Source organism: Capsicum annuum, chromosome 5, assembly GCF_002878395.1.
Source record: "Capsicum annuum cultivar UCD-10X-F1 chromosome 5, UCD10Xv1.1, whole genome shotgun sequence".
Taxonomy (NCBI): domain Eukaryota; kingdom Viridiplantae; phylum Streptophyta; class Magnoliopsida; order Solanales; family Solanaceae; genus Capsicum; species Capsicum annuum.
In genome coordinates, this window is record NC_061115.1 from 219231630 (window position 1) to 219253293 (window position 21664).

The following is a 21664-nucleotide window of genomic DNA, read 5'->3' on the forward strand; positions in this document are numbered from 1 at the left end:
AAAGTATGAAATTGAAATTGAAAATTAGCAAGTGTAATTTCAGATATTAGGTTCGAAATTCGAATAGTATTTCAAATTAGTCGTTTAAAATTCCTCGACCTGCTCAGTAAAAGTAGGAGGAGGAGGAGGCAACATCGTGCAGTTTGAAGTTAAATGTGTGTAGTTTGAAGTTAAATGATGCCCTTAAAATCGACTAGTTGATGCAAATCGTACCACTCAATCAAATCAAATTACTTTTTTTAAAAAATAAAAAATAAAAAATTAAGAAATCCGATTTCTTCTATTGGACCATTGAAGTAGTTTTACTTTTATTGAAATAAACGATTTAATGAAATTTTGTGAAATTATTTTGGTTCTTAAAATCTTCGCCTCGAAGAGGATACGATATTCTCTTCCTCTATATATAAACGATAGTTTGAATAGCTTCCCGTCAACATGTGTGATTGATGTAAACAAGTCAAGACAATTAAATAAATCTATTTTTATGATTAGTTAGTTATAGATACCATAAAATATTTTGCTTTCACATATTACAAATATATTGAAAAGCTGATTTTTTTTTTTTTAAAAAAAAGGTTAGGTTGACCATATGCGAATTAGTTGACAACTTGACAATAATAAATTTGTACTATTTGTTTAATATAAATATCGAGTGCGAATTAATTTTTATTAATAATAAATATTCAATTTTCACACACATTGGTATACTTTTTTCTACACAAAATCTGAAAATTTTCAAGCTTACATACATCAATATGTCAACAAGACAAGTATAATAACAATTAATGTCATTTTGAATGTTCCTAGAATTTCCCCCATTGCTCTTTATATATTTTGCTTCACTTATTCACTACTATTTCACAAAATTAAATTAAGAAATTCTCTCTATCTTCTTATTTGTTTCGAACTCAATTCAGTAGAGAGAGAAGTTCTTATTATTTGTACTTGTAATCCCAACGTACATACAAAGTTCGACCCAAATTCACCGAGTTCTGTTTAGTAATGAAGATAATAGCTATTTCGTTGGCTATTGTTATGATCATTTTACTACCTAATGTTGTTGTCATAGGCATTAAGGTCGTGTGTAGTGCTGCGCCATCGAATTAGGAAAAAAGACCAGGTCTAAGGCCTCCGCCACCCCCTAAGTCACACTCTTCAGTCTATAGAAGCGGGCGAGATTCGTCCCCCAAACGCCACCGCCACTATCATACTGATTAGTTGTGTACATGAGATTTTATGCAAGTGATGTCAACTCATCGTCATAAGTTGACTAGTAATAGTGCCCAAGCCTCACCCTCGTATCCACTAGTGGTGGGTGAGGTTGGTCCCACCAAAGCCGCCACCAACATCTTAGTGATGTACGTGAGATGTTATGCAAGTGATGTCAGCTTATCGTCATAATTTGACTTGTAATAAGGACCAATTGTATGGTCTCACTAGCTCTCCTATATTAGTAATTTGTAATGATGGTATGTATCAGAGGCGGATTCAGAATTTTAAACTTGTGGGTTCCTAAGGGGCTCCTTTCCTTCCACTAAACTATCCCTTGGTTTAGTTATGGGTTCCCACCTATTAATATTTATAACTTTTGGCGATTTTTCTTTGTACTTTTAAGCCATACAGTAGCGGGTGTGGGTTCCCGGCAACCCACACCTACTACTCTACATCCGCCACTGGTATGTATACTTTTCCAACTACTTATACATTGTTCCATTACTTTACAAGTCACATTGAAGTACATGAGTAGATTTTAAATTGAAGTAACAATGTCATAATTGTTGAAGTTGTTGTCATGTAACCTAGAGGTCACAGTTCAAGCCGTGAGAACAAACTTTTGCAGAAATGAAAGGTCACGGTTTAGACCGTTATGATCCCGTTCTTCCTCAAACTCTGCGCATAACAGAAGCTTTAGTGCACCAACCCTTATATCAACACATAGATGATGGGAAGATTTTAGATATAATCAATACATTTATAATCTATAATCTATAATGTATATATATAATTATAATTAATAAGTATAATTAATATATTAAAAATGTGAAGACCTTTATAAAAGTGATTTGAACTTTTTGCCCTTCATTAAAAGTTTCATCAATAGACACAATTGTCTTTTCAATTATTTTCTCAATTATTATATTATTATATTTATAATATTTTAAAGGAGTCCTATAATATATGGTAGGAAAAAATATATAGAGAATTAATATTAGTAGATTTTTTCTCCATATATACTTGAAAAAAGGATTCCTAAATATAGAGAAGAAAAAAGGGTATAATAAAACGTACATCAAATACAAAAAATAATATTCCAGCAAAAATGACCCCCCCCCTTCCCTCCCTCCCAAATTTAATAAAAACTTGAAAGTTGGCCAAAAAAAAAGGAAAGAAAAATTTTCGAATTTTTAAATCCAAAGTTTGTTAAACTTTAAGGGGATTTTGGTTAGCTTTTGAATCACTTTACCATTAGGATTCTTTAATTAGTTAATTGATGATAATTGTCGTTGAATTACTTAATTAATTGTTGATAGTTGTCTTTTTCTATTTAGGTTTAGATTTCTTTTTTTCTAAACTATCACATGTAGAGAAAAAATAGGTTTAGATATAAAATTTTCTTATTAATGTATATAAATTTTATCGTGATCTAAGGTAAGATTTTTAAATTTTAGTATGTTTTTAAAGTTTATAATAAATAAATTATCTTGTATTTTAATAAATAATTGCTAATTGAAATTTGCTTGTGATTTGAGGTAAGTTTTCTAACGTCATTATTCCATGTTCACCATCAACTTTTTTACGATAATTGTGAATTTTCTTATTTGATTTATGTTTTTGTTTTATTGTTCTTTATAGTGTATATTTATGAATTAATATCCAAAAATAACTATTGATTTTTTATTTCATGCCACATGTAAGCTTTGATGAAAAATTTATTCAAAAAATTAACGAAATTGGTTTGAAATAGAAGTGATCACAATATAGTTACGTGGTGAAATTAATTTGATTTAACATTTACTTGAGAGATAGAACAAACCATAACGAGCACCTTTATTATGACATTATTTCGTTTGATTGCAGTTTCTGATCTATTACTATTTGTAATTATTTTTTTTGGCTTAATACAGGTGGTAAACGAATGTATGGTGGGGCTTTGAAGAATTTTTGTGTAAATGTTAGGTTTACTATATTGTCCTAATATTTATATTATTTTATTATTTTGTTGTAGCTTATAGGTGGTAGATGAATGTTTTGAAAGGTTAGATTTAATGTTCTGATATCTCAATTATCGTATAGTTTTGTTATAATTTTTATTTTGTTACTATATATATTAATATTATATTTTTTAAATTATAATTTTTTTTGAATTTATCATTATCAATTTTTACAATTATTAGCTTCTACGTGAAGTATGTTATTTGAATTCCTAATTGTATTTGGGTCTACGTGCTTGGCTGTAACAACAAAAATTAGTTTCAGCGAAAGAGGGGAGGAAAAAAGAAAATAATAAGACGACCTTAAAGTGATAACTAAATTAGACCAAAAAGGGCAGCCCGGTGCAGTACTAAAGCTACCGCTATGCGTGGTGTCCTAGAAATGGCCACACCACAAGGGTGTACGTGTATCGTACGTAGCCTTATCTTGTATTTCTCCCAGAGGCTGTTTCTAAGGCTTGAACTCGTGATCTCCTGTTCATATGGCAGCAGCAACTGCTGAATTAGACCAATTTCTAACAAATAATAAAATGACAAGGTTGAGAATGTTTCTTTTGCACTAATAGCCAATATCATCAGGGCTAATGCTAATAGACGTATATTTAGATGTGGAAGAGCAACAATCTCTCCACTTCCAATATTATATTGTATTGATTTTGTACATGTGAATAGGAGATGTTAGATGCCTCAGTAAAAATGTGTGAGAGGTTGGATATAATTGGTATGACGAGAAGTGACTAGACACACATGACGTAACTTATTGAGGACATGACGATGAATAGAAGGATATAGAGGTCATGAATTAAGGTAGAAGGTTAGTAGGTAGATGAATTTTGACTTGTTGTTTGACAAGTTTAGGCTTAGTGGGAGTTTAACTAAGAGAATCATGTCTTTTTAAATTTTTTTTTTTGCTAGAAAATGATAATTTTCTATTGAGAAAAGGATCAAATACCCCCCCCCCCCCCAACCTATAGTCGAAATCTCAACTACATACTTAACTTTTCAGTTAGACCTATTATCCCCTGATCTATTCTTTTTCTATATTTATTACCCCCTAAATGCTGCGCTGGCAACATAAACCAAGTAAAAAGACTTACGTGCATTTCACGCGCCTGGCCCGCCTGACCCACGCCTAAATAAAATAAAATATCTATTTTATTTTTCCAATTTCATTTCCTCTCTCCTCTCTCTTCTCTCTAAACCTTTCATCTTCATCTCTCCTCTATTCTCTACTTTCTAAACCACAATTTCATCAGTTTTTTTGAATGATTTTTGTTCTAATCAAAACATTTTGGTTGTGGATTTTTAAACAATCATCTTGTTGCTGTATCAAGGTGTTTTTTTTTCCTAAACTGAAAAAATTGAATTAGGGTTTTTAGGTAATCTCTAATTTTACAAATTAATTGAGTGAAATTAACTGACTTTCTGTTATGACGTTGTCTAAGTGTTCGATTAATAGCATAATCCGTTCATAAGTACATGATTTGTTGAGTGTTTAAGTCGGTTTATTAGAAATTAAGGCTTTTCTCCTAATATGAAAACTTAAAATTTCAGTTGTGTTTAATAGGACGTGCGTGTTAATATGTTGTTAGTTTGAGTGATTTTTCCCAAAATTGAGTTAAAATTAATTAGGGTTTATGCTAAACCCCGAAATTATAATTTTTGTTGATTGTTTAAGTTGGTTTATTAGAAATTAGGGTTTTTCTCCGATTTGTTGTTAACATGACAAAATTTAAAAATCAATGGTGTTTAATAGCACGGCCATGTTAATATCTTGTTATTTCGGTGTTGAATTATGTAGCATGTTCATGAATTTTCTTTTTCTTTTTCCAAAATGTTTCTGCTATGCTACAATGTCTTATTTGATTCTTTATTGTCGTCAGGTAAGACATGAATGGTTTTACGTTGATAACTCTATGATGATACCATGGTGGGGTCTTACATTTTAGTGGGAGGAAAAGGTCAAAAGTAATGGAAATGGGTGTGTTCCAAGCTGAAAATGTATTCAAAGTCCTAAAGGTAAGTATCTAGCTGTGTTGTATCTTATGTACATATGAGTCTTTGAATAAATTTTTTCCTTCATTGTAGCCTGGCATGCCTAGCAGTAAGATCTGCTCTACTGGTCAAGCAAGGGTAACAAAATCAGCTGATATAACTGGTAACATTGGTTATACACCAACTTTTACCAGTAAGCTGAAATGGAATGGCAAAGCAGCAATATCAACAAAAAAACTACAAGAGATTAAAGAGAAGAAAAGAAAAAAGAATGTGGGAAGCAGTTCAAATAATTCAAGTCAAAAAGCACTTCTTCAAAGTTCAAGATGCCCTGAAAATTGTAGTGATGTTGATTATTTTAAGCACTGTTTTAAGTTAGATCAGTTGACATGAAAACAATTTTATTTTGGTGTTGGAAAATAATTAAAGCGCTGTATATATATTTTGTTAATGAATGTTGCCTAATGGTTGGTATGAATGATTATGTTGTGCCTAATGGTTGGTATGAATGATGATGTTGTGTGAAGTTGGAATGTTTTGTTGATGAATGTTGTCATTACCCATTATTCTTGTGTTAAATGGTTGTAAAGTTGATATAATGGCAACACAACATTGTCATTACACAATTTCAGTGTAAACACATAGCAGCAGCAAGGGGCTTTGCCTAACAATACACAAATTTGCAATTGTAAATAATAACATAGCAACAAGACAAGACACTGCAAGTGTAAACAATAACATAGCAACAATACACGACACAATTTTATAAGTGTAAACAACAACGTAGCAGGAACACAACACAATTTTGAATGTGCAAACATTAACATACCAGCAGCACAAGTGCAAACAATAACATAGCAGCAACACAACAAACATATGAAGTAAGACTACGCAAAAGACACCATAATAGAACATAGTCTGATATATTTAGAAAGGTACAAAAAATTTACACCATAGTCGACCATATCTAGCAACTACTTTCAGTTCATTTGTTGCTGATGAACATAGCAGCAACACAAATCAAAATACATAAAAATATCTTCTTATTCAACTTACACCGTCTCCATCTTCCATTGAGCTTCTTTTCCCGCATCAAGTTATCAATTTGGGCCTCTTTAAGCCATAAGTCTTCTTCCAACTCATTGATTTTGTTCAAAAATCTTGAAATGATAAAATTTAATCTTGGATCCACTTTTTCTTTGTCCCTCCATAGAAAAAAATTACATTTTGAGACTGAAATTTTTTTTAGAAATCAGGACATTATCTTAATTTGAATATAAATTGATAGCAAAATACAATGCAAAATACATTCACCATAGTAGGGGCAAGACCAAAATCTTCTTTCCGAATTTGACTTCGACCATGAAGTTTGCAAGTCAACCAAAATACCATGTTTGCATCTCACAACAGCATTGACCATTGGATCTGATTCATCCATACAAAGTTTATTCAATTTCGAATTTGTCATTTCATGAATTCCAACAAAATCGTTCATCAAATTAAAACCCTAAATTAATAGTTGAACCAAATTACAAAACAAAATTCAAGAATCGAAGTATAAATTGGGATTAAAAGCTAAAAAGTAAGTTAAAGAAAGAGAAAAGAAAGAAAAAAAAATGCTGGAACATGAAGGAAAATGGTGGAGAAAGACATGGGTCATATAAAGAGGAAGAAGATGACCGTTGGAAGAGAGAGAGTAATTTTTCATATTTATTTCATTAAATAAATAATAAATGACGTGTATAATACATGTGGAAGGCTGAACTTTTAATTTTGGACGTGCTGGGACTAAATCAACGCGCCTAGAGGGGGTGTTCTCACCTTCCTTGTCAGCTCAGCATTTAGGGGGTGATAAATATAGGAAAAATAGACCAGGGGGATAATAGGTCTAATTGAAAGGTTGAGTGTGTAGTTGGAATTTCGACTATAAGTTGGGAGATATTTGACCATTCTCTCTTTTCTATTTAAATATTAATATCAGAAACACAAAAAAGTTCGATAATTTTTGAGTTCTTTTTAAGCTTATGTGAAGAAAAATGTGAGGGGAAATTTAGTTGTACTACAAAAAAACATTGTTAGAGAAAGATAATTTTGGTTTTATGTTAGAAATTTGGATATGAAGATAGCATTTACTTTTAAAAGATTAGTTGATAGATAGATACAAGCTTAGATATAAATCAAAAGCAAAACTATTTTGGGAATGACTGTGATAGTAGTTTATTTAATTATGTAAAGCTTACATAAATCTCAATAAGTTTATTCCTAATTACTCTATCACTATTCTTTGCTAAATTAAAAATAATCCCTTATTTTATAATTTTTTAATACATAATTAGCATCCGGATGCATAATTTTAAAATTGAGATATATGATTTTGATTACCGAGGTACATTTATTTTTCAAATATTTGATCGAGATACATAATACATTAACTAGATCAAAGAAAGATACATAATTAAAATTATGTATCCAAAAATTTATGGGTTTGTGGATGTATTCATTTTTTTTTTTCGAAAAAGAAATTTAGGTAATTAATAAAAAGAATTGGAATTTTATATAGTTTAGTAAAGATAAGTTGTGATGTTTTATAATTTTTTCTTTAATTATTATTATATAATTAGTAAAAGGATATGTTTAAAAAGCCTGGTCTGATTGTTAAATGAGGTAAATGCTTAAAATTATCTTATATTAATTGTGCTAATATCTAAATTATAGCTTATAGTCATGTATATTGAAATTAGAAGTACACTTTTTTTCCACCAAAAAAAAAAAAGTACACTTTTCATTATTTAGATAAATATAATGTTGTATATATTGTAACTTCAATTGCGTACACTAACATGTAATGAAATTGTACTTGAATAGTTTATCGAGCATTTGAGAATAATTATATTATTATATTCATATATAATGTAGTTCTTTATTTCATTATCATATTATGTAAAGTATATTTTTGTGTATCAATACCACACATAATTTTGACTTTTGATATTACTAACAAAAAAAAATTTCATTACACTTAATTTTGCACATTAATTGATAGTGTGATGATGAAGCATTCCCTCTTCAAGTAAACTTTTAAATTTTAGAACTTTATGTTATTTTTTAAAAGTTATATACTTAATAATATAATATACACACAACAAGTTATTTTTATATATATTTATTATTAATTAACGCAATATACACGTGCAGAGCATGTACACTAAACTAGTATAATATTAAAAGTGTGAAGACCCTTAGAAAAGTGATTTAAACTTGTTGCCCTTCATTAAAACATCCATAACAGACAAAATCATCTTTTCACCTTTTTAAAATAATTACCATTAAATTATTGTTCAAATATTTTGATACAAAAAGATAAATAAGGAAGAATCACATAACTAAAAGGAATTAAATGTAACATGGTAATTTTTTAATTAGGAGTCCTACACAATTTTTTAGGAAAAAAACTATCCATGAAAAGGAAAAAAAAGAAAATTAAGAACCAAAAGTTATATTTAAAAAAAAAAAAAGGCAAAAAAGAAAAGGTACGAATTTATTAATGAAAAAATTATATAATACAAACAAACTGTCCTAAAAACGTAAATTTTGGAGAAATAAAAATAAAATCAAAATCCAATAAGAATTCCTACAAAATCTCCAACTTTCAACAAAGTCAACATCAATATATATATTTTATGGAAAATAAATAAAACTGAGCAGTTTTGGTTAAAATAATACAGTCCTTTTTTTTTTTTGTTCATAATCAATTCTAATAGAAATCAAATATGAGTCCAAAATAAAATTCTAGAAAAGGAGTTTTAATTTTAAATTATTTTTCATCAATTTTGTTCTAGCCTTTTCAGAGTTTTATTTATTTTTGAATCTTCTTCATTAATTTTATCGTAATCTTTTTCCAGATTTATATTTTTTCAAGTTCTCCTGTTATGGTCTTCTACGAATATTGCAATAATAAAAGTAATTTTAGCTTAATATAATGTAATTTGAAGCTTTAGTTGATAGTTAGCTATATGGTCTTTGCTTTATTACTTTTTAGGATCTATACTACACGTTAGATTTTAATTTTGTTTTAGTTTTTTGATATTCTCCTATGTTTTTTTTTTGTTTCCCATCCGATGTCCGATATCCACATTGGAGCCCGACTAATTCGAATTCGCGCCGCATAAGGCCCCATTCGGGGGGAAGCGTTCCCTAACAAAATTTTCTCTGTACCTAGGATCGAACCCTCGACCTCTAATTAAGGGTGGAGCAGACCCATCCACTGCACCACAATCCATGTTGGTTCCTTCTATGTTGTTCTATGTGTAGCTTTGTTTCGTCGTTTTGAGAAATTTATTTTATGTATTTCACCATTTATGTTCTGTTTTTGTGACAGGTCTTATGAAAAAACTATCATGTGACTTGCAGTTTTTTCATCACAATTTTTAGATTATCATCTTCTATCTTAACATAATCTTTTTTGTTATTGTTAATTTGCCAAAAGTAGTTGTACAGTAAAAATACTTTGTCCTTTCAAAAGAAATTGAGTTAGTCAGGGACTCCTTTCAACTTATTATCAGGCAAATTAGGTTCACCCAGAAAATAAATTTGTAAAATATTTTGGTTATTTATAGACCTCAATGACTATATATGTTGTGTAAGTGCACAACAAGTTTTTTTTTTTTACGATTTGTATTTACAATATGTTTTATACTTCTCTTTGTCCTCTTTGTTTTTTAGATCAATTTATTTCTCACGTGGTGTTGCTTTGTTACAAGTTTCAATCTTTTGTTAACTTCGAATTGTGTAAATCACTACATTAAGATGTTATTTTAATTTTGAAGGAATTCTCATAATGTCAAAAGGATCAAATATTTTATGCAATGATATGATTTTGGACTATTACTTCTATTACTTTTTGGGACTATTTTGGACCATTCTTTCTTTGAGGCGAGGGTATGTCGGAAACGTCCTCTCTACTTGAGGTAGACTTTGTGAAATTATACAGGTGCAATCTTTATTAATAAAGTATGCATCAGTAACACTATCTATATGAACTTTATGCAAATATAGTTCCTTTGCATTATCTAAGAGAATGAGTTATACGTAAATGCATGAGGAATAGGCTTCCATATATGAAAAATGTTTCATTACGGATAGAAGCTTTTTCAGTAAAAAAAGAGTGGTTTATTAACATTAAATTGCTTGGTTCATAGATGCATGTTATTTGAGGTGTAAACAAATTTAGTGGAAATAAAAGTGAATGCAAAGGGTTCAGGGGTGGATCTACGGTAGCAGGTGTGGGTTTTCGGAACCCACAACCACTATCGTAAGACATATAATTAAATGAGAAATATTATTAAAAGATATAAATATTTAAATGTGGGAAACCATAACTAAATTGATGGATATCTCAGTGGTAAGAAGGAACCCAAATGTATTTCCCGTGCTCCAATGCGGGTTCGAATCCCCTTGGATGCATTTTTTCTTTTTATCCTTTTTTCAGCCCCTATTTTTAGAAGGCTTTTTAGCCTATACTTTTAAATAGGTAAAATTTTCCTTTTTTACTCTTTTTAGTCCCTATTTTTAGATGGCCGGCCTATTTTTTAAAAAAGGTACATTTAAAGCTTTTTATTAGGAACCCACAAGTATAAAATCCTGGATCCGCCTCTGAAAGGGTTACAAGTAAGTTACTTCAGTGATGAGCCGCTAATTTTAACTAAGAGGGTGAAAGTTCGAGTCACCAAGGGAACAAAATGGAACGGGCCACTATTGACTCTTGAGGTTAGGGAATTTCGAATGGATTTATCGTACCAGAGAAGAAAACGAAGATTACTCTTGAGCTTAGGAGGTCTGTAGTGGGATTTATCACATTACAAAAGAAAATGGAGAATGCAAAGGTTCTTTTTAAGGATGGCTTTAATATTAGGAATAAAGAATAGTTATATGCTAAATCAATGATACATGCTAGAGCTGTCAATACGGGTTGGCCCAGCCCAGCCCATTCGGGTTAGCCCATACAGTTTTTGTGTCCGGCCTGGCCGATCAAAATGATGGGCTAAAAAATGTCAAGCCCACACCATTATTCTGTGGGCCGCGGGCCTTATGGGCTAGTCCACTTTTAAAAAATAATATTTTATAATTTAATTTTAGCATGATAATAAACATAAATATTATCAGACAATATTACATAGTGTTAACACTCGTTAATCAAGTCTCTAACATCCCCAAAAAATACTAAGAATAGTTTAATTAAATTACTTTTGACATGATATTGTTCGAATCAAATAAAAATACTAATAAGCAATCTAAATAGTTGCATGTATTTGACTTATAGGTCGGCCCACAGGCTAGCCCAACCCACATTGCTCAAGCCCCACAGGTCACGGGCTTATTCGTGTTGGGCTAAAAAGCCCTGTTTTTAAATGAACTGCAAAAATTAAAGCCAAATTCATCAAATTACAGGTCGGGTTAGGTCGGCCCAACTGACCTGACCCATATTAACGGCTCTAATACATGTGTTGTCAATTTTTTATTTTTTTTTAATGATGCATGACCTCTACTACACTCTGTATCAAGTAGAGGTTTCATCTAAAAGAACGAGCATTCTAAGTCATTTCATTAAGTTAAAGTAGGGAGTAATAATTTCGTTCTTCTCATGTGCAGTTTTATTTATTGACGTGAAACTCACGTACAAAACACGTACACTAATCTAGTATATTGAAAAGATGAAGGAAAAAAAAGAAGTTAGGTTGACAATTAGCAATTAGTTGACAACTTGACAATAATAAATTAGTAGTATTGTTTAATATAAATATCGAGTGTGAATTAATTTTTATTAATAATAAATATCTAGTGAAATAAATATATTATATTTTATTAATAATAAATATTCAATTTTCACACGCATTGGAACACTTTTTTCTACACAAAATCTGAAAATTTTCAAACTTTATGCATCAATCAATATGTCAACCAGAAAAGTAAAATATAATTAATGTCATTTTGAATTTTCCTGGAATTTTCCCCTTGAGTGGAAATTGAACCCCCCATTTCTCTTTATATATTTTGCTTCACTTATTCACTACTATTTCACAAAATAAAATTAAGAAATTCTCTTCTTATTTGTTTCGAACGAGAGGGTCATTCTTTTGATTCAGTAGAGAGAGAAATTTCTATTATTTGTACGTACAAAGTTCGATTGAAATTCATTGAGTTCTAACGAGTCTGATTGCTGATTCAAAGAAGGTCAAGATTTTTTAGTAATGAAGATGTTAGCGATTTCGCTGGTTATTGTTATGTTCGTTGTACTACCTAATGTTGTTGTCATAGGCGATAAGGTTGTTTACAGTGTTGAGCCACCGAATCACGACAAAAGAGCCGGTCTGAGGCCCCCGCCACCCCCTAAGTCATACCCTCCGATCCATTGGAAGCGAGAGAGATTCATCCCCGAAACGCCACCGCCACAGTCATACTGATTAGTGGCGTACACAAGATTTTGTGCGAGTGATATCAACTCATCGTCATAAGTTTGAATTGTAGTAAGGACTAAGCTTTACCCTCCTATCGACTAGTGATGGGTGAGGTTCGTCCCACCAAAGCCACCACCAACATTATGGTGTTTTTAGTTATGTACACGATATTTTGTGCAAGTGATGTCAGCTTTTCGTCATAATTTGACTTGTAATAAGGTCCACTTGCATGGATACGGTTGGACTGCAGGCTCGTGACAGTTTCGACAGCTCCTCGTTCGTTTTGTTCTTTCGTTATTGCTACTATTTTTTTCTTCATTATTTTCGACATGACTTCTTCACTGTATTTTCTTTTCAAACTTATTTTGAAATGCTTTACTTGAGCCTTACTTGAGCCGAGGGTTTAACGGAAACAACCAAGATAGAGATAAGGTATGCATACGCACCAGTGTATTCAGTAGTAGAGCCAGAATTTTTACTATGAGGGTTTCAAAGTAAATATACGAACTAGCCGAAGGGGGTTCAACGTCAACTATATATTCATAAAAAATAATTTTAACCATGTATAAATGGTATAATTTTCCGTCGAAGGACGTTCGTCAAGGTGGCTCCGCCCCTGAGTGCACCCTCCTCATATCTCACTTATGAGATTATACCGGATATATTATAACTTGAGCCGAGGGTCTATCGGAAATAATCTCTCTGCGATGTAAGATAAAGTCTACATACACACAATCACACTACTGTACCCTCCTCAGATTCCGCTTATGACATTACACCGAATACGTTGTTGTTGTATATGAATAATTATATTGCTTCTTACGCGTATTCTTGAAAAGCTTCTTTGTTCCTTTGTTCAATTTGCAAACAAATTGGTCCACTTTTTTTCCACACAAAAATCTAAAAATTTTCAAACTTTATGCATCAATATGTCAACAAGAAAAGTATAATATAATTAATTTTCCCCTTGAGTGGAAATTGAACCCCCCATTGCTCTATATATATATTTGCTTCACTTATTCACTACTATTTCACAAAAATTAAATTAAGAAATTCTCTCTATCTTCTTATTTGTTTTGAACGAGTCATTCTTTTGATTCAGTAGAGCGTGAAATTTCTATTATTTGTACGTACAAAGTTCATTTCAAATCCACTGAGTTCTGACGAATTTGATTACTGATTCAGGAAGGCCAAGATTTTTTTAGTAATGAAGATAATAGCTATTTCTTTGGTTATTGTTATGTTTGTTTTACTACCTAATGTTGTTGTCATAGGCAATAAGGTTGTGGGTAGTGCTGAGCCACCGAGTCACGACAAAAGAGTCGGTCTGAGGCCCCCGCCACCCCTAAGTCATACCCTCCCGTCCATATGAAGCATGCAAGGTTCATCCCCCAAACGCCACCGCCAGTATCATACTAATTAGTTGCGTACATGAGATTTTGTGCAAGTGATGTCAACTCATCGTCATAAGTTTGAATTGTACTAAGGGCCAAGCCTCACCCTCCTATCGACTAGTGGTGGGTGAGGTTCGTCCCACCAAAGCCACCACCAATATCATAGTGATGAACACAAGATTTTATGCAAGTGATGTCAGCTTATCATCGTAATTTGACTTGTAATAAGGATCAATTATAACCTAGAGGTCACGGTTCAGGCCGTGAGAACAACCTCTTACAGAAATATAATGTAAAATTGTGTACAATAGACCTTTGTGGTCCCCTTCTTCCTCAAATCCCGCGCGTAACGAAAGCTTTAGTGCACCATGCTGCTTATCTGAACCCAAAGACAATGGTTAGCAAGAAGTTGATTCATCTACCAAAACTAAAGAAAAAAGGACAGCTTGGTGCACTAAAGTTCCCGCTATGCGCAGGATCCCCGGAAGGGCCCCACCACAAGGGTGCAACAAAGGCAGTCGCAGAGCCACATATGATGACCGGGATTCAATTGAATCAACTTCATCGGAAAATTATATTGTACAAATAGGTTAAAAACAAAACTTCTTTTTTCTGTATACTAGTATTTTTGGACCCCCTCGAGTCCACGGTATGACATTCTTGCATTTTGTTGACTCACCTTAGTAGAATTCCCGACTGTGCCTGCCGCTGAGTGGGCGCAGTCAACTGCAGGCTCGTGACAGTTCCGATGCCTCCGAGTTCGAGTTTCACTGTTAGTATTACCTTAAAAGCCTTCACCAGCCCTATGTAACACTCTTTGAAGTTCCTCAGACATTCCTTGAAGGAGAACAGGCTTTCGTACGAGACCATTGATTCCGACCTGTACGCATCTGTGCCATACTTGTTCCTCTGAGATAGAAGATAAGGCTATGATCAACGGCCAGCTACGGCTGTGGAAGTTCCGAACCCTCATAGCCACTGTGAATCCGTCCATTTCCGGCATGTGAAGTTCTTCCAAAATGACAACTTGGATAGAAGTTGTTGAATGGCCCATTGCACTTAAGCACTCAAAACCGGACGAAACAGCAATTACTTGGCAGCCTAGTTTTTCGAGCAGTTTTTTGGTTACCATTCTGTTTACGTCGTCGTCATCAGCAAGTAGAACTTGCAGGCCTTTGAACGTTGAACTTGAAATTACTTGCTCCAAAGGACTTACAAGATCAAACATATGTTTTCTGTACGACGATTGTTTAAGATATCGGAGAACAAGAGTCATCCTTTGTGCATGGCCATCGGTATTTGAGGGCATCCATACATTTCCCTGCATCATCTGCAAATTAAACAGAATAAGCACAGCGTAAATCGACTCACCACTTCAAAGAGACGATGTAGCCATCAAAAGCAAAAGAACAAAGAATTATCGTGTTCAGAAACTTTACCAAAAGCAACATCTAGGGGAAAATGAACTTTGAGTTCACAGATAGGACAGGTGCTACAAGAACTAGCAAAGCCATCGACTTGCTATGAGAGTTCGGTATAAAAAACAAACGGAAAAGGGCCAAAAATGCCCCTAAACAATCCAAAATGGGGATAAATGGAGTGATTTTCCACGTGGATGCTGACATGGAGTGGCCATGTGGCATGCTTGGTGTCATTTCGCTAGAGAGGGGGTATTTTTGCTCCATTTTGAATAGTTCGGGGTCTTGTTAAGGGAAAAGGACAACACTCAACCATGACATCTCAAAATGCAAACGTTTGAAGATAAAACAACGAAGAAATAACACGTACATTTGCTAAAGTATTCTCTAATACCTACAAGGCTACAACCTATGTTGTGCTAACTTTTCAAAAATGCCAAGTGGTGTGTGTACAATCCCCCATAAGTAGCGCATTTTTGGAGGATCCGACACTGATTTTAGGAGAGTCCGAGGTTCCGAGCAACATAGCCTACAACATCAGTCACGATAGGTAACACATCATGTAAGCAAATTAAAATGCACAACACCATTGTACGGTTTACGGTCAACAATTTACTTACATAAAAACTACTGATCGAGAGAAAATTTCCGGGCCTTAAGAGCTCACCTGCTGGCATTCCTCTTCAACTCTCCTCATTTCACATAAGCGTACAGAGAAGTAACTTTCACTACATCTCACCCGCTAACGCGCTGAAACATGCATCATTTTAGCTAAGTCCGCTTGAGTCTTTTCTAGGTTCTTTCTAGATCCTTACTAGAAGAAGATATCCTGAAGTTTTTGTCTTATTCAGAATAAGTATATATCTATCTTGGTGATTCCGGTGTTGTCAAAGGCTCATTTAAGGTGTGCTGAATCCCTAAAGCTCAGAAATGGTCAGCGAGGGTGCTTCAGCTCGCTTAAGCTGCAGTTCAGTGTAGGCAAGGCACTAATCCCTAAAAGCTCGGAAAAAAATCGGGGAGGGTGATTCAGCTCGCTTAAGCTGCGGTTTAGTGTAGGCAAGGCACTAAGCTGGTGGGTACCTCATTGCCCACGAGTGAGTTCTATCTTGAATAAAGCGACACTAAACAATAGATATAATCAGCAAAAGAGATATACCAATCATTAAAGAAAACATTATAAATCTAGTTAATACCTCATTGGTATTTCTCATTGATTAATCGGTCAAAAATTCTTCAGAGTTTCTTCATATATCTAGTCGATATTTCTTATTGAACCTGAACCTCAAAGAAGGAATAGTTCTATCCTTCACATTCAACCACTTTTCAGAAACATAAATAAGCCTTCGTTAGCACCTACCACGATACAGTTACTCAAAAATCATATACCCCCAACCAACCCCCCACTATTTTGGATAACACACTTGCCATTTTGGAACGTTCCAAATGTTCGACCAGTTTTATAATTGTTTCAGTTGTTTGCACTTTTCACGTCTAATTCGTCAAACAATCCAGTTAGAATATGATGTGACATAAACCAATAAGAAATATTCATGCAAGTCAGAATAACTCCATAATATCTGTACATGGTTGAATTCAACGAGTATATATGCCAAGGTAAATCCAAACGACTAACACAATCATGATGTCATGAGCATAAATCCTATACGGTTCCGTTGCTCTAATGGGGTAAAGTTACTTTCAGCAAATAAAGAAGCGCTTCAAAACACAGAACCATAGTGTGCTCACCTGAACGAGCTTTTTGCACATGGGCAAACTCATGCCTTCCTTTAACTCTTTGCTATTATACCTCCTTCCACCGAAGTGACTAATTGAGCTCGAGCTATCTGTTTGAGAACCTTCAAGACTAACTTCGATTTCAAATTTTACGGTAACATATTCATCAAATACGCTGTGTCTTCTTGCTCCCAGAATTTTATCATTCCCTACGTCGGTTCCACTCTCCAGAATAACCTTGAATACAACGGAGCCCCCTCCGGATTGGATATTCAATAGATGTCCCACCATATGAAGTATAACCTGAAACGTTCTCTTTTCATCGCCCATAACCAGATTAGGTAAAGAATTGGGAACGTCCGTGGAAAAGCCAAAGCGCTTGTAAACGCACATGTGCTTAACAAGACAACAAGCCTCTCTGATCATTGAATGCAGCTGAAAGGGCATCGTTTCTACTGGGAATCTCCCTTCATCTTTGTCGGGTATATCCATAGCATCGTCTATTAAATTTGACAGAACGGAGCTCGTTCTTACCATCGTGTCGATAATAATCCTCTGATTAAAGATTGTGTTCTCACCTTGCAGTATGGAAAGTAAACCCAAAATTGAGTGCATTGGTCGTCTCATTCCATTGTTCATTACCTTCTGAAACGAATTCCTCGCCTGGCTTGCCTTCACGGCATTCTCCTTAGCCTGTTGTAGCAAACCGTTCCTCGTTTCTAGTTTCTCCCTTATTAATTGAGACTCTTCAAGAACCGTTGCGTGTGATAGAGCCACAGCCACCTGATCAGCAACTACTTCCACTATCTCCATCTCATTACGGCTCCAATCATCATTTGCACTCGGAATAACCAAAACTAAAATAGCATAACGAGTGTCGACCAACTCAGGTGTCCCACCTTTGAAATCCGAAACACAAAGCAATGGCATCCGAATTGCTGCAACAGTGCATGCTTCACCAGGCCCGCCACTACTTGCAACTGCAAGAATCGAATCTTGCCTCAAAATCCTCACTCCTTCGTTCATTGTTATCTCTAACACATCAAGATCATCAATCGGAAGTGAACGATGGTATTCTACAGCAGAACCCGGGCTTAACCCGTGTGTCAAGTTCATCAATGACCTATCCTCATTTGTCATCCAAACAGCACAATTCTGCAGATTCAACGTCTTTGAAAGCTCAACTAAAGTAGTATACAATATAGTATGCTTATCAAGCGACTTCCTAATTTCACGAGTCAACATTCGGACATGTGTATACACTTCTTTCTGTTTCATCATCATACCAACCTCTTGATCAAGCTCGAACACATTTTGAGTCAAAAATAGTTCTCTAACCTTAATCTTAAGTAACATAGGGAACAAAGTCAAAAGGGTGATTGCAGTCGCACACGAAACAAGGGCGGTTAGGATTTTCATTACGGTTAAGGACATTATCAATCGGAACGAAGGATGACCACTATAAGTCAATCCATTAAGCAAATGAGTCAATCCACAAAGCACTATGAACGCAACGAATTGAACAAGTACCCATTTGAATGGAACATCAGAGCAACTAATAAAGTAAAGCAACTCGAGAGGTATCGAAAAATAAGCAATTGCAATCAAGAAATCACTCACTTTTTGACACTCAAGAATGGTATGTATACTCCAAATACCCTCTTCATCACAGTTACAACTCGAAAACTCATTATCGGTAGCTATAACAGATATGATTAACAATAAAATCAAGAACCCCAGAAACAAACACCTTAGCATAATTATATATTTATGTCAACTCAATCAACATGAAAGGCAAATAACCAGTGACATTTTTAGTACTAACATACTCATGTGCCTCAAGATCCACCATATCCATTTGACCAAAACACCAAAATTTTCAAAAAAAATCCCTCCATCAAACTGAAGTTGCACACTTCCCAAGAATTGGAAAACTAATAAAAGAGCTTAAAGTTCTAATCTTTGAACAAAAAGGAAGAACCCCAAATACATAAAAAAGTGATCTTGGAACAAAATATTCCAAGATTATCTTTTTTCCTCACTAATTTTTTTCCTTTTCTTAAGTAAAAAATCTTGAAAACTAATAAAAGAGCTTAAAGCTCTAATCTTTGAAAAAAAGAGGAGAACCCCAAATCCAAATATATAAAAAAGTAATCTTGGAAGAAATATATTCCAAGATTATCTTTTTTCTTCACTAATTTCTTTCCTTTTACTCCAAGAACAAGAAAATCTTAAGTAAAAAATCTTGAAAAATTAATAAAAAAAAGCTTGAAGCTCTAATCTTTACACATAGTTAGATAACCCCAAAATCTAAAATATGATTAAAAACAATAATCTTGGAAGAAAATCTATTTCAAGTACAAGAAAATCTCAATTAAAAAATCTTGAAAACTAATAAAAGAGCTTAAAGCTCTAATCTTTACACATAATTAGAGAACCCCAAAATCTAAAACACAATAAAAAAAATAATCTTGGAAAAAAAATCAATTACAAGTTCGCTACAATACTATATATGCAACAAACCCCACCTCTATATTAAATGTTCAAAATCTTTGCACAAAATATCAAGAAATGAATATTAGCGTAAATAAAAAAGTTCAAAAAAAATAAAAATTGACAAAGCATTATAATTGTGGGTCCCACATTTTTTCCATCAAACAAAAAAAACATAAACAGTTTATTCAAAAAGATTTCAATTTTCTGGCTATGGGGATTGAATGTTTTATTTTTTTCATTAAAGTTTAACTGTGTATACATAATGTTTGATGATCAAATACAAAGTGACATTAATATTTGGAATCAAATTGTGTGCTATAAGATTTTTTATTTATTTTTTTATTCAAGCAGTTTCCGATAGACCCGGCTCAGAAGAGATAATAGTATAACAAACACAAAAATATAAAAGCATATAAATTAATGTAGTGTGCAAAATAAACTAACACTACTAGCAAATACAGGAAAAATACAACCCCAAGATAATACTATTAATTATCTTTCCATAATCACAGATATCACTCAAACGCACAAACAAAAAACTCCAACGTAAATAAAATATTCTTCCCTACTGTTACATTCACACTCCTACCCGCTAACCCTCTGCCGTAATTCTGATCCTCCACGCCTTCCTATCAAACGTCATATCCTCCGTGAGCTGTAACTGCTTCATATCAATGCCTAATCACCTTCCTCCAATATTTCTTCGGTCTACCTCTACCCCGCCTAAAATCATCCTCTCATACCTCCATATTGCAGCATCCGAGCTCTTCCCCATCACGTGCCCAAACCAACGTAACCTCATTTTTCGCATCTTGTCCTCCATCAAAACCACTCTCACCTTCTCTCGAATAATCTCATTCCTTACCTTATCTCTTTTGGTATGGCCACACATTCATCGCAACATCTTCATATCCGCCACCTTCAACTTTTGGATGTGGAAGTTCTTAAGTGGCCACCATTCCACTCCATACAACATAGCCGGTCGGCCTCCACTCTGTAGAACTTACCTTTAAGATTTGGAGGCACCTTCATCAATACGGTGTATGACATGCTCCTCAATCTCACCGTTTTCCTGAATCATATCCCGCATATACTTGAAACTCTCTTTCCTGCGACAAATCACTAAACATACATTTCAAGTACTACGACTTAGTCCTACTCAACCGAAATCTTTTAGACTCAAGAGTCTGTCTCCAAAAATCTCCAACTTATCATTAACGCTTCTCCGACTCCCACATAATTAAAACAATCTTCTCACGTCGAGTTAATTTTTGTATTTAAAAAATATCAAATCATGATATGAAATTCCAAATTAAGTTTTTTTTTTTGGAGAATTCGGGATTCATCTGGTGATATGAAATCATGAGATGAAATCAACATTAAATTACGTGACCAAACATGATTTCGTCTCGCAATTTTGAATTACGAGGTAAAAATCGCATGTTCAAATGTCTATTTAATATATATATATATATATATATTATTAAAAAGAAAATACTATTATTTAGTACTTAATTAATATATGAAAAAGGACAAATATAATACGTATATATCCTCCGTCATATTTTCGATATACATATGTCCTACCATTACTGTAAGGGGTATATACATGTCATTTCATTAACGGTAGAGGCATAGGTGTATCCAAAATATGACGAAAAATATATACGTATTATTTCTCATAATTGTGGAGTATATTTATCCCTTTTCCGATTAATATATAATTGTTTATATACCTTAATTGAAGTATTAAAAATGATTACGTGATTATAATTAGTCCCACGAGGTCTAATTAACCCCCTAATTAAAAATAATTATTTAACAATAATTAGTCAAAGCTTTTGAAATTTCAATATCAAATGTAAATTGTTATCTTTGTAAAATACTTTTGTTTTTGTTTTTTTTACCGTATTGAAGTTCGACTAATTTAAATTTATGTTTACGTAGATTCTATTTAAAAG

The 21664-nt window shown here is 33.4% G+C and overlaps 1 protein-coding gene across 2 annotated transcripts; it reads right to left on the reverse strand.

Moving 5' to 3' along the window:
• Nucleotides 1-14240: 14240 nt before the first annotated feature.
• On the reverse strand, nt 14241-19967 carry LOC107871359 (protein EIN4-like). 2 transcript variants are annotated; one of them, XR_001674693.2, is made up of 3 exons: nt 17220-19965; nt 14735-15385; nt 14241-14434 (listed from the first exon to the last, which is right to left on the reverse strand). XR_001674693.2 is itself a non-coding variant. In XM_016718273.2 (2 exons), exons 1-2 carry the CDS (start codon nt 18963-18965, stop codon nt 14840-14842), a joined length of 2292 nt encoding a protein of 763 aa, XP_016573759.1. In that variant the 5' UTR covers nt 18966-19967; the 3' UTR covers nt 14241-14839. The 2 variants fall into 2 exon arrangements, 1 of the variants encoding a protein (XP_016573759.1); XM_016718273.2 differs by having other exon boundaries at nt 14241-15385; nt 17220-19967.
• Between the last annotated feature and the right edge of the window lie 1697 nt (nt 19968-21664).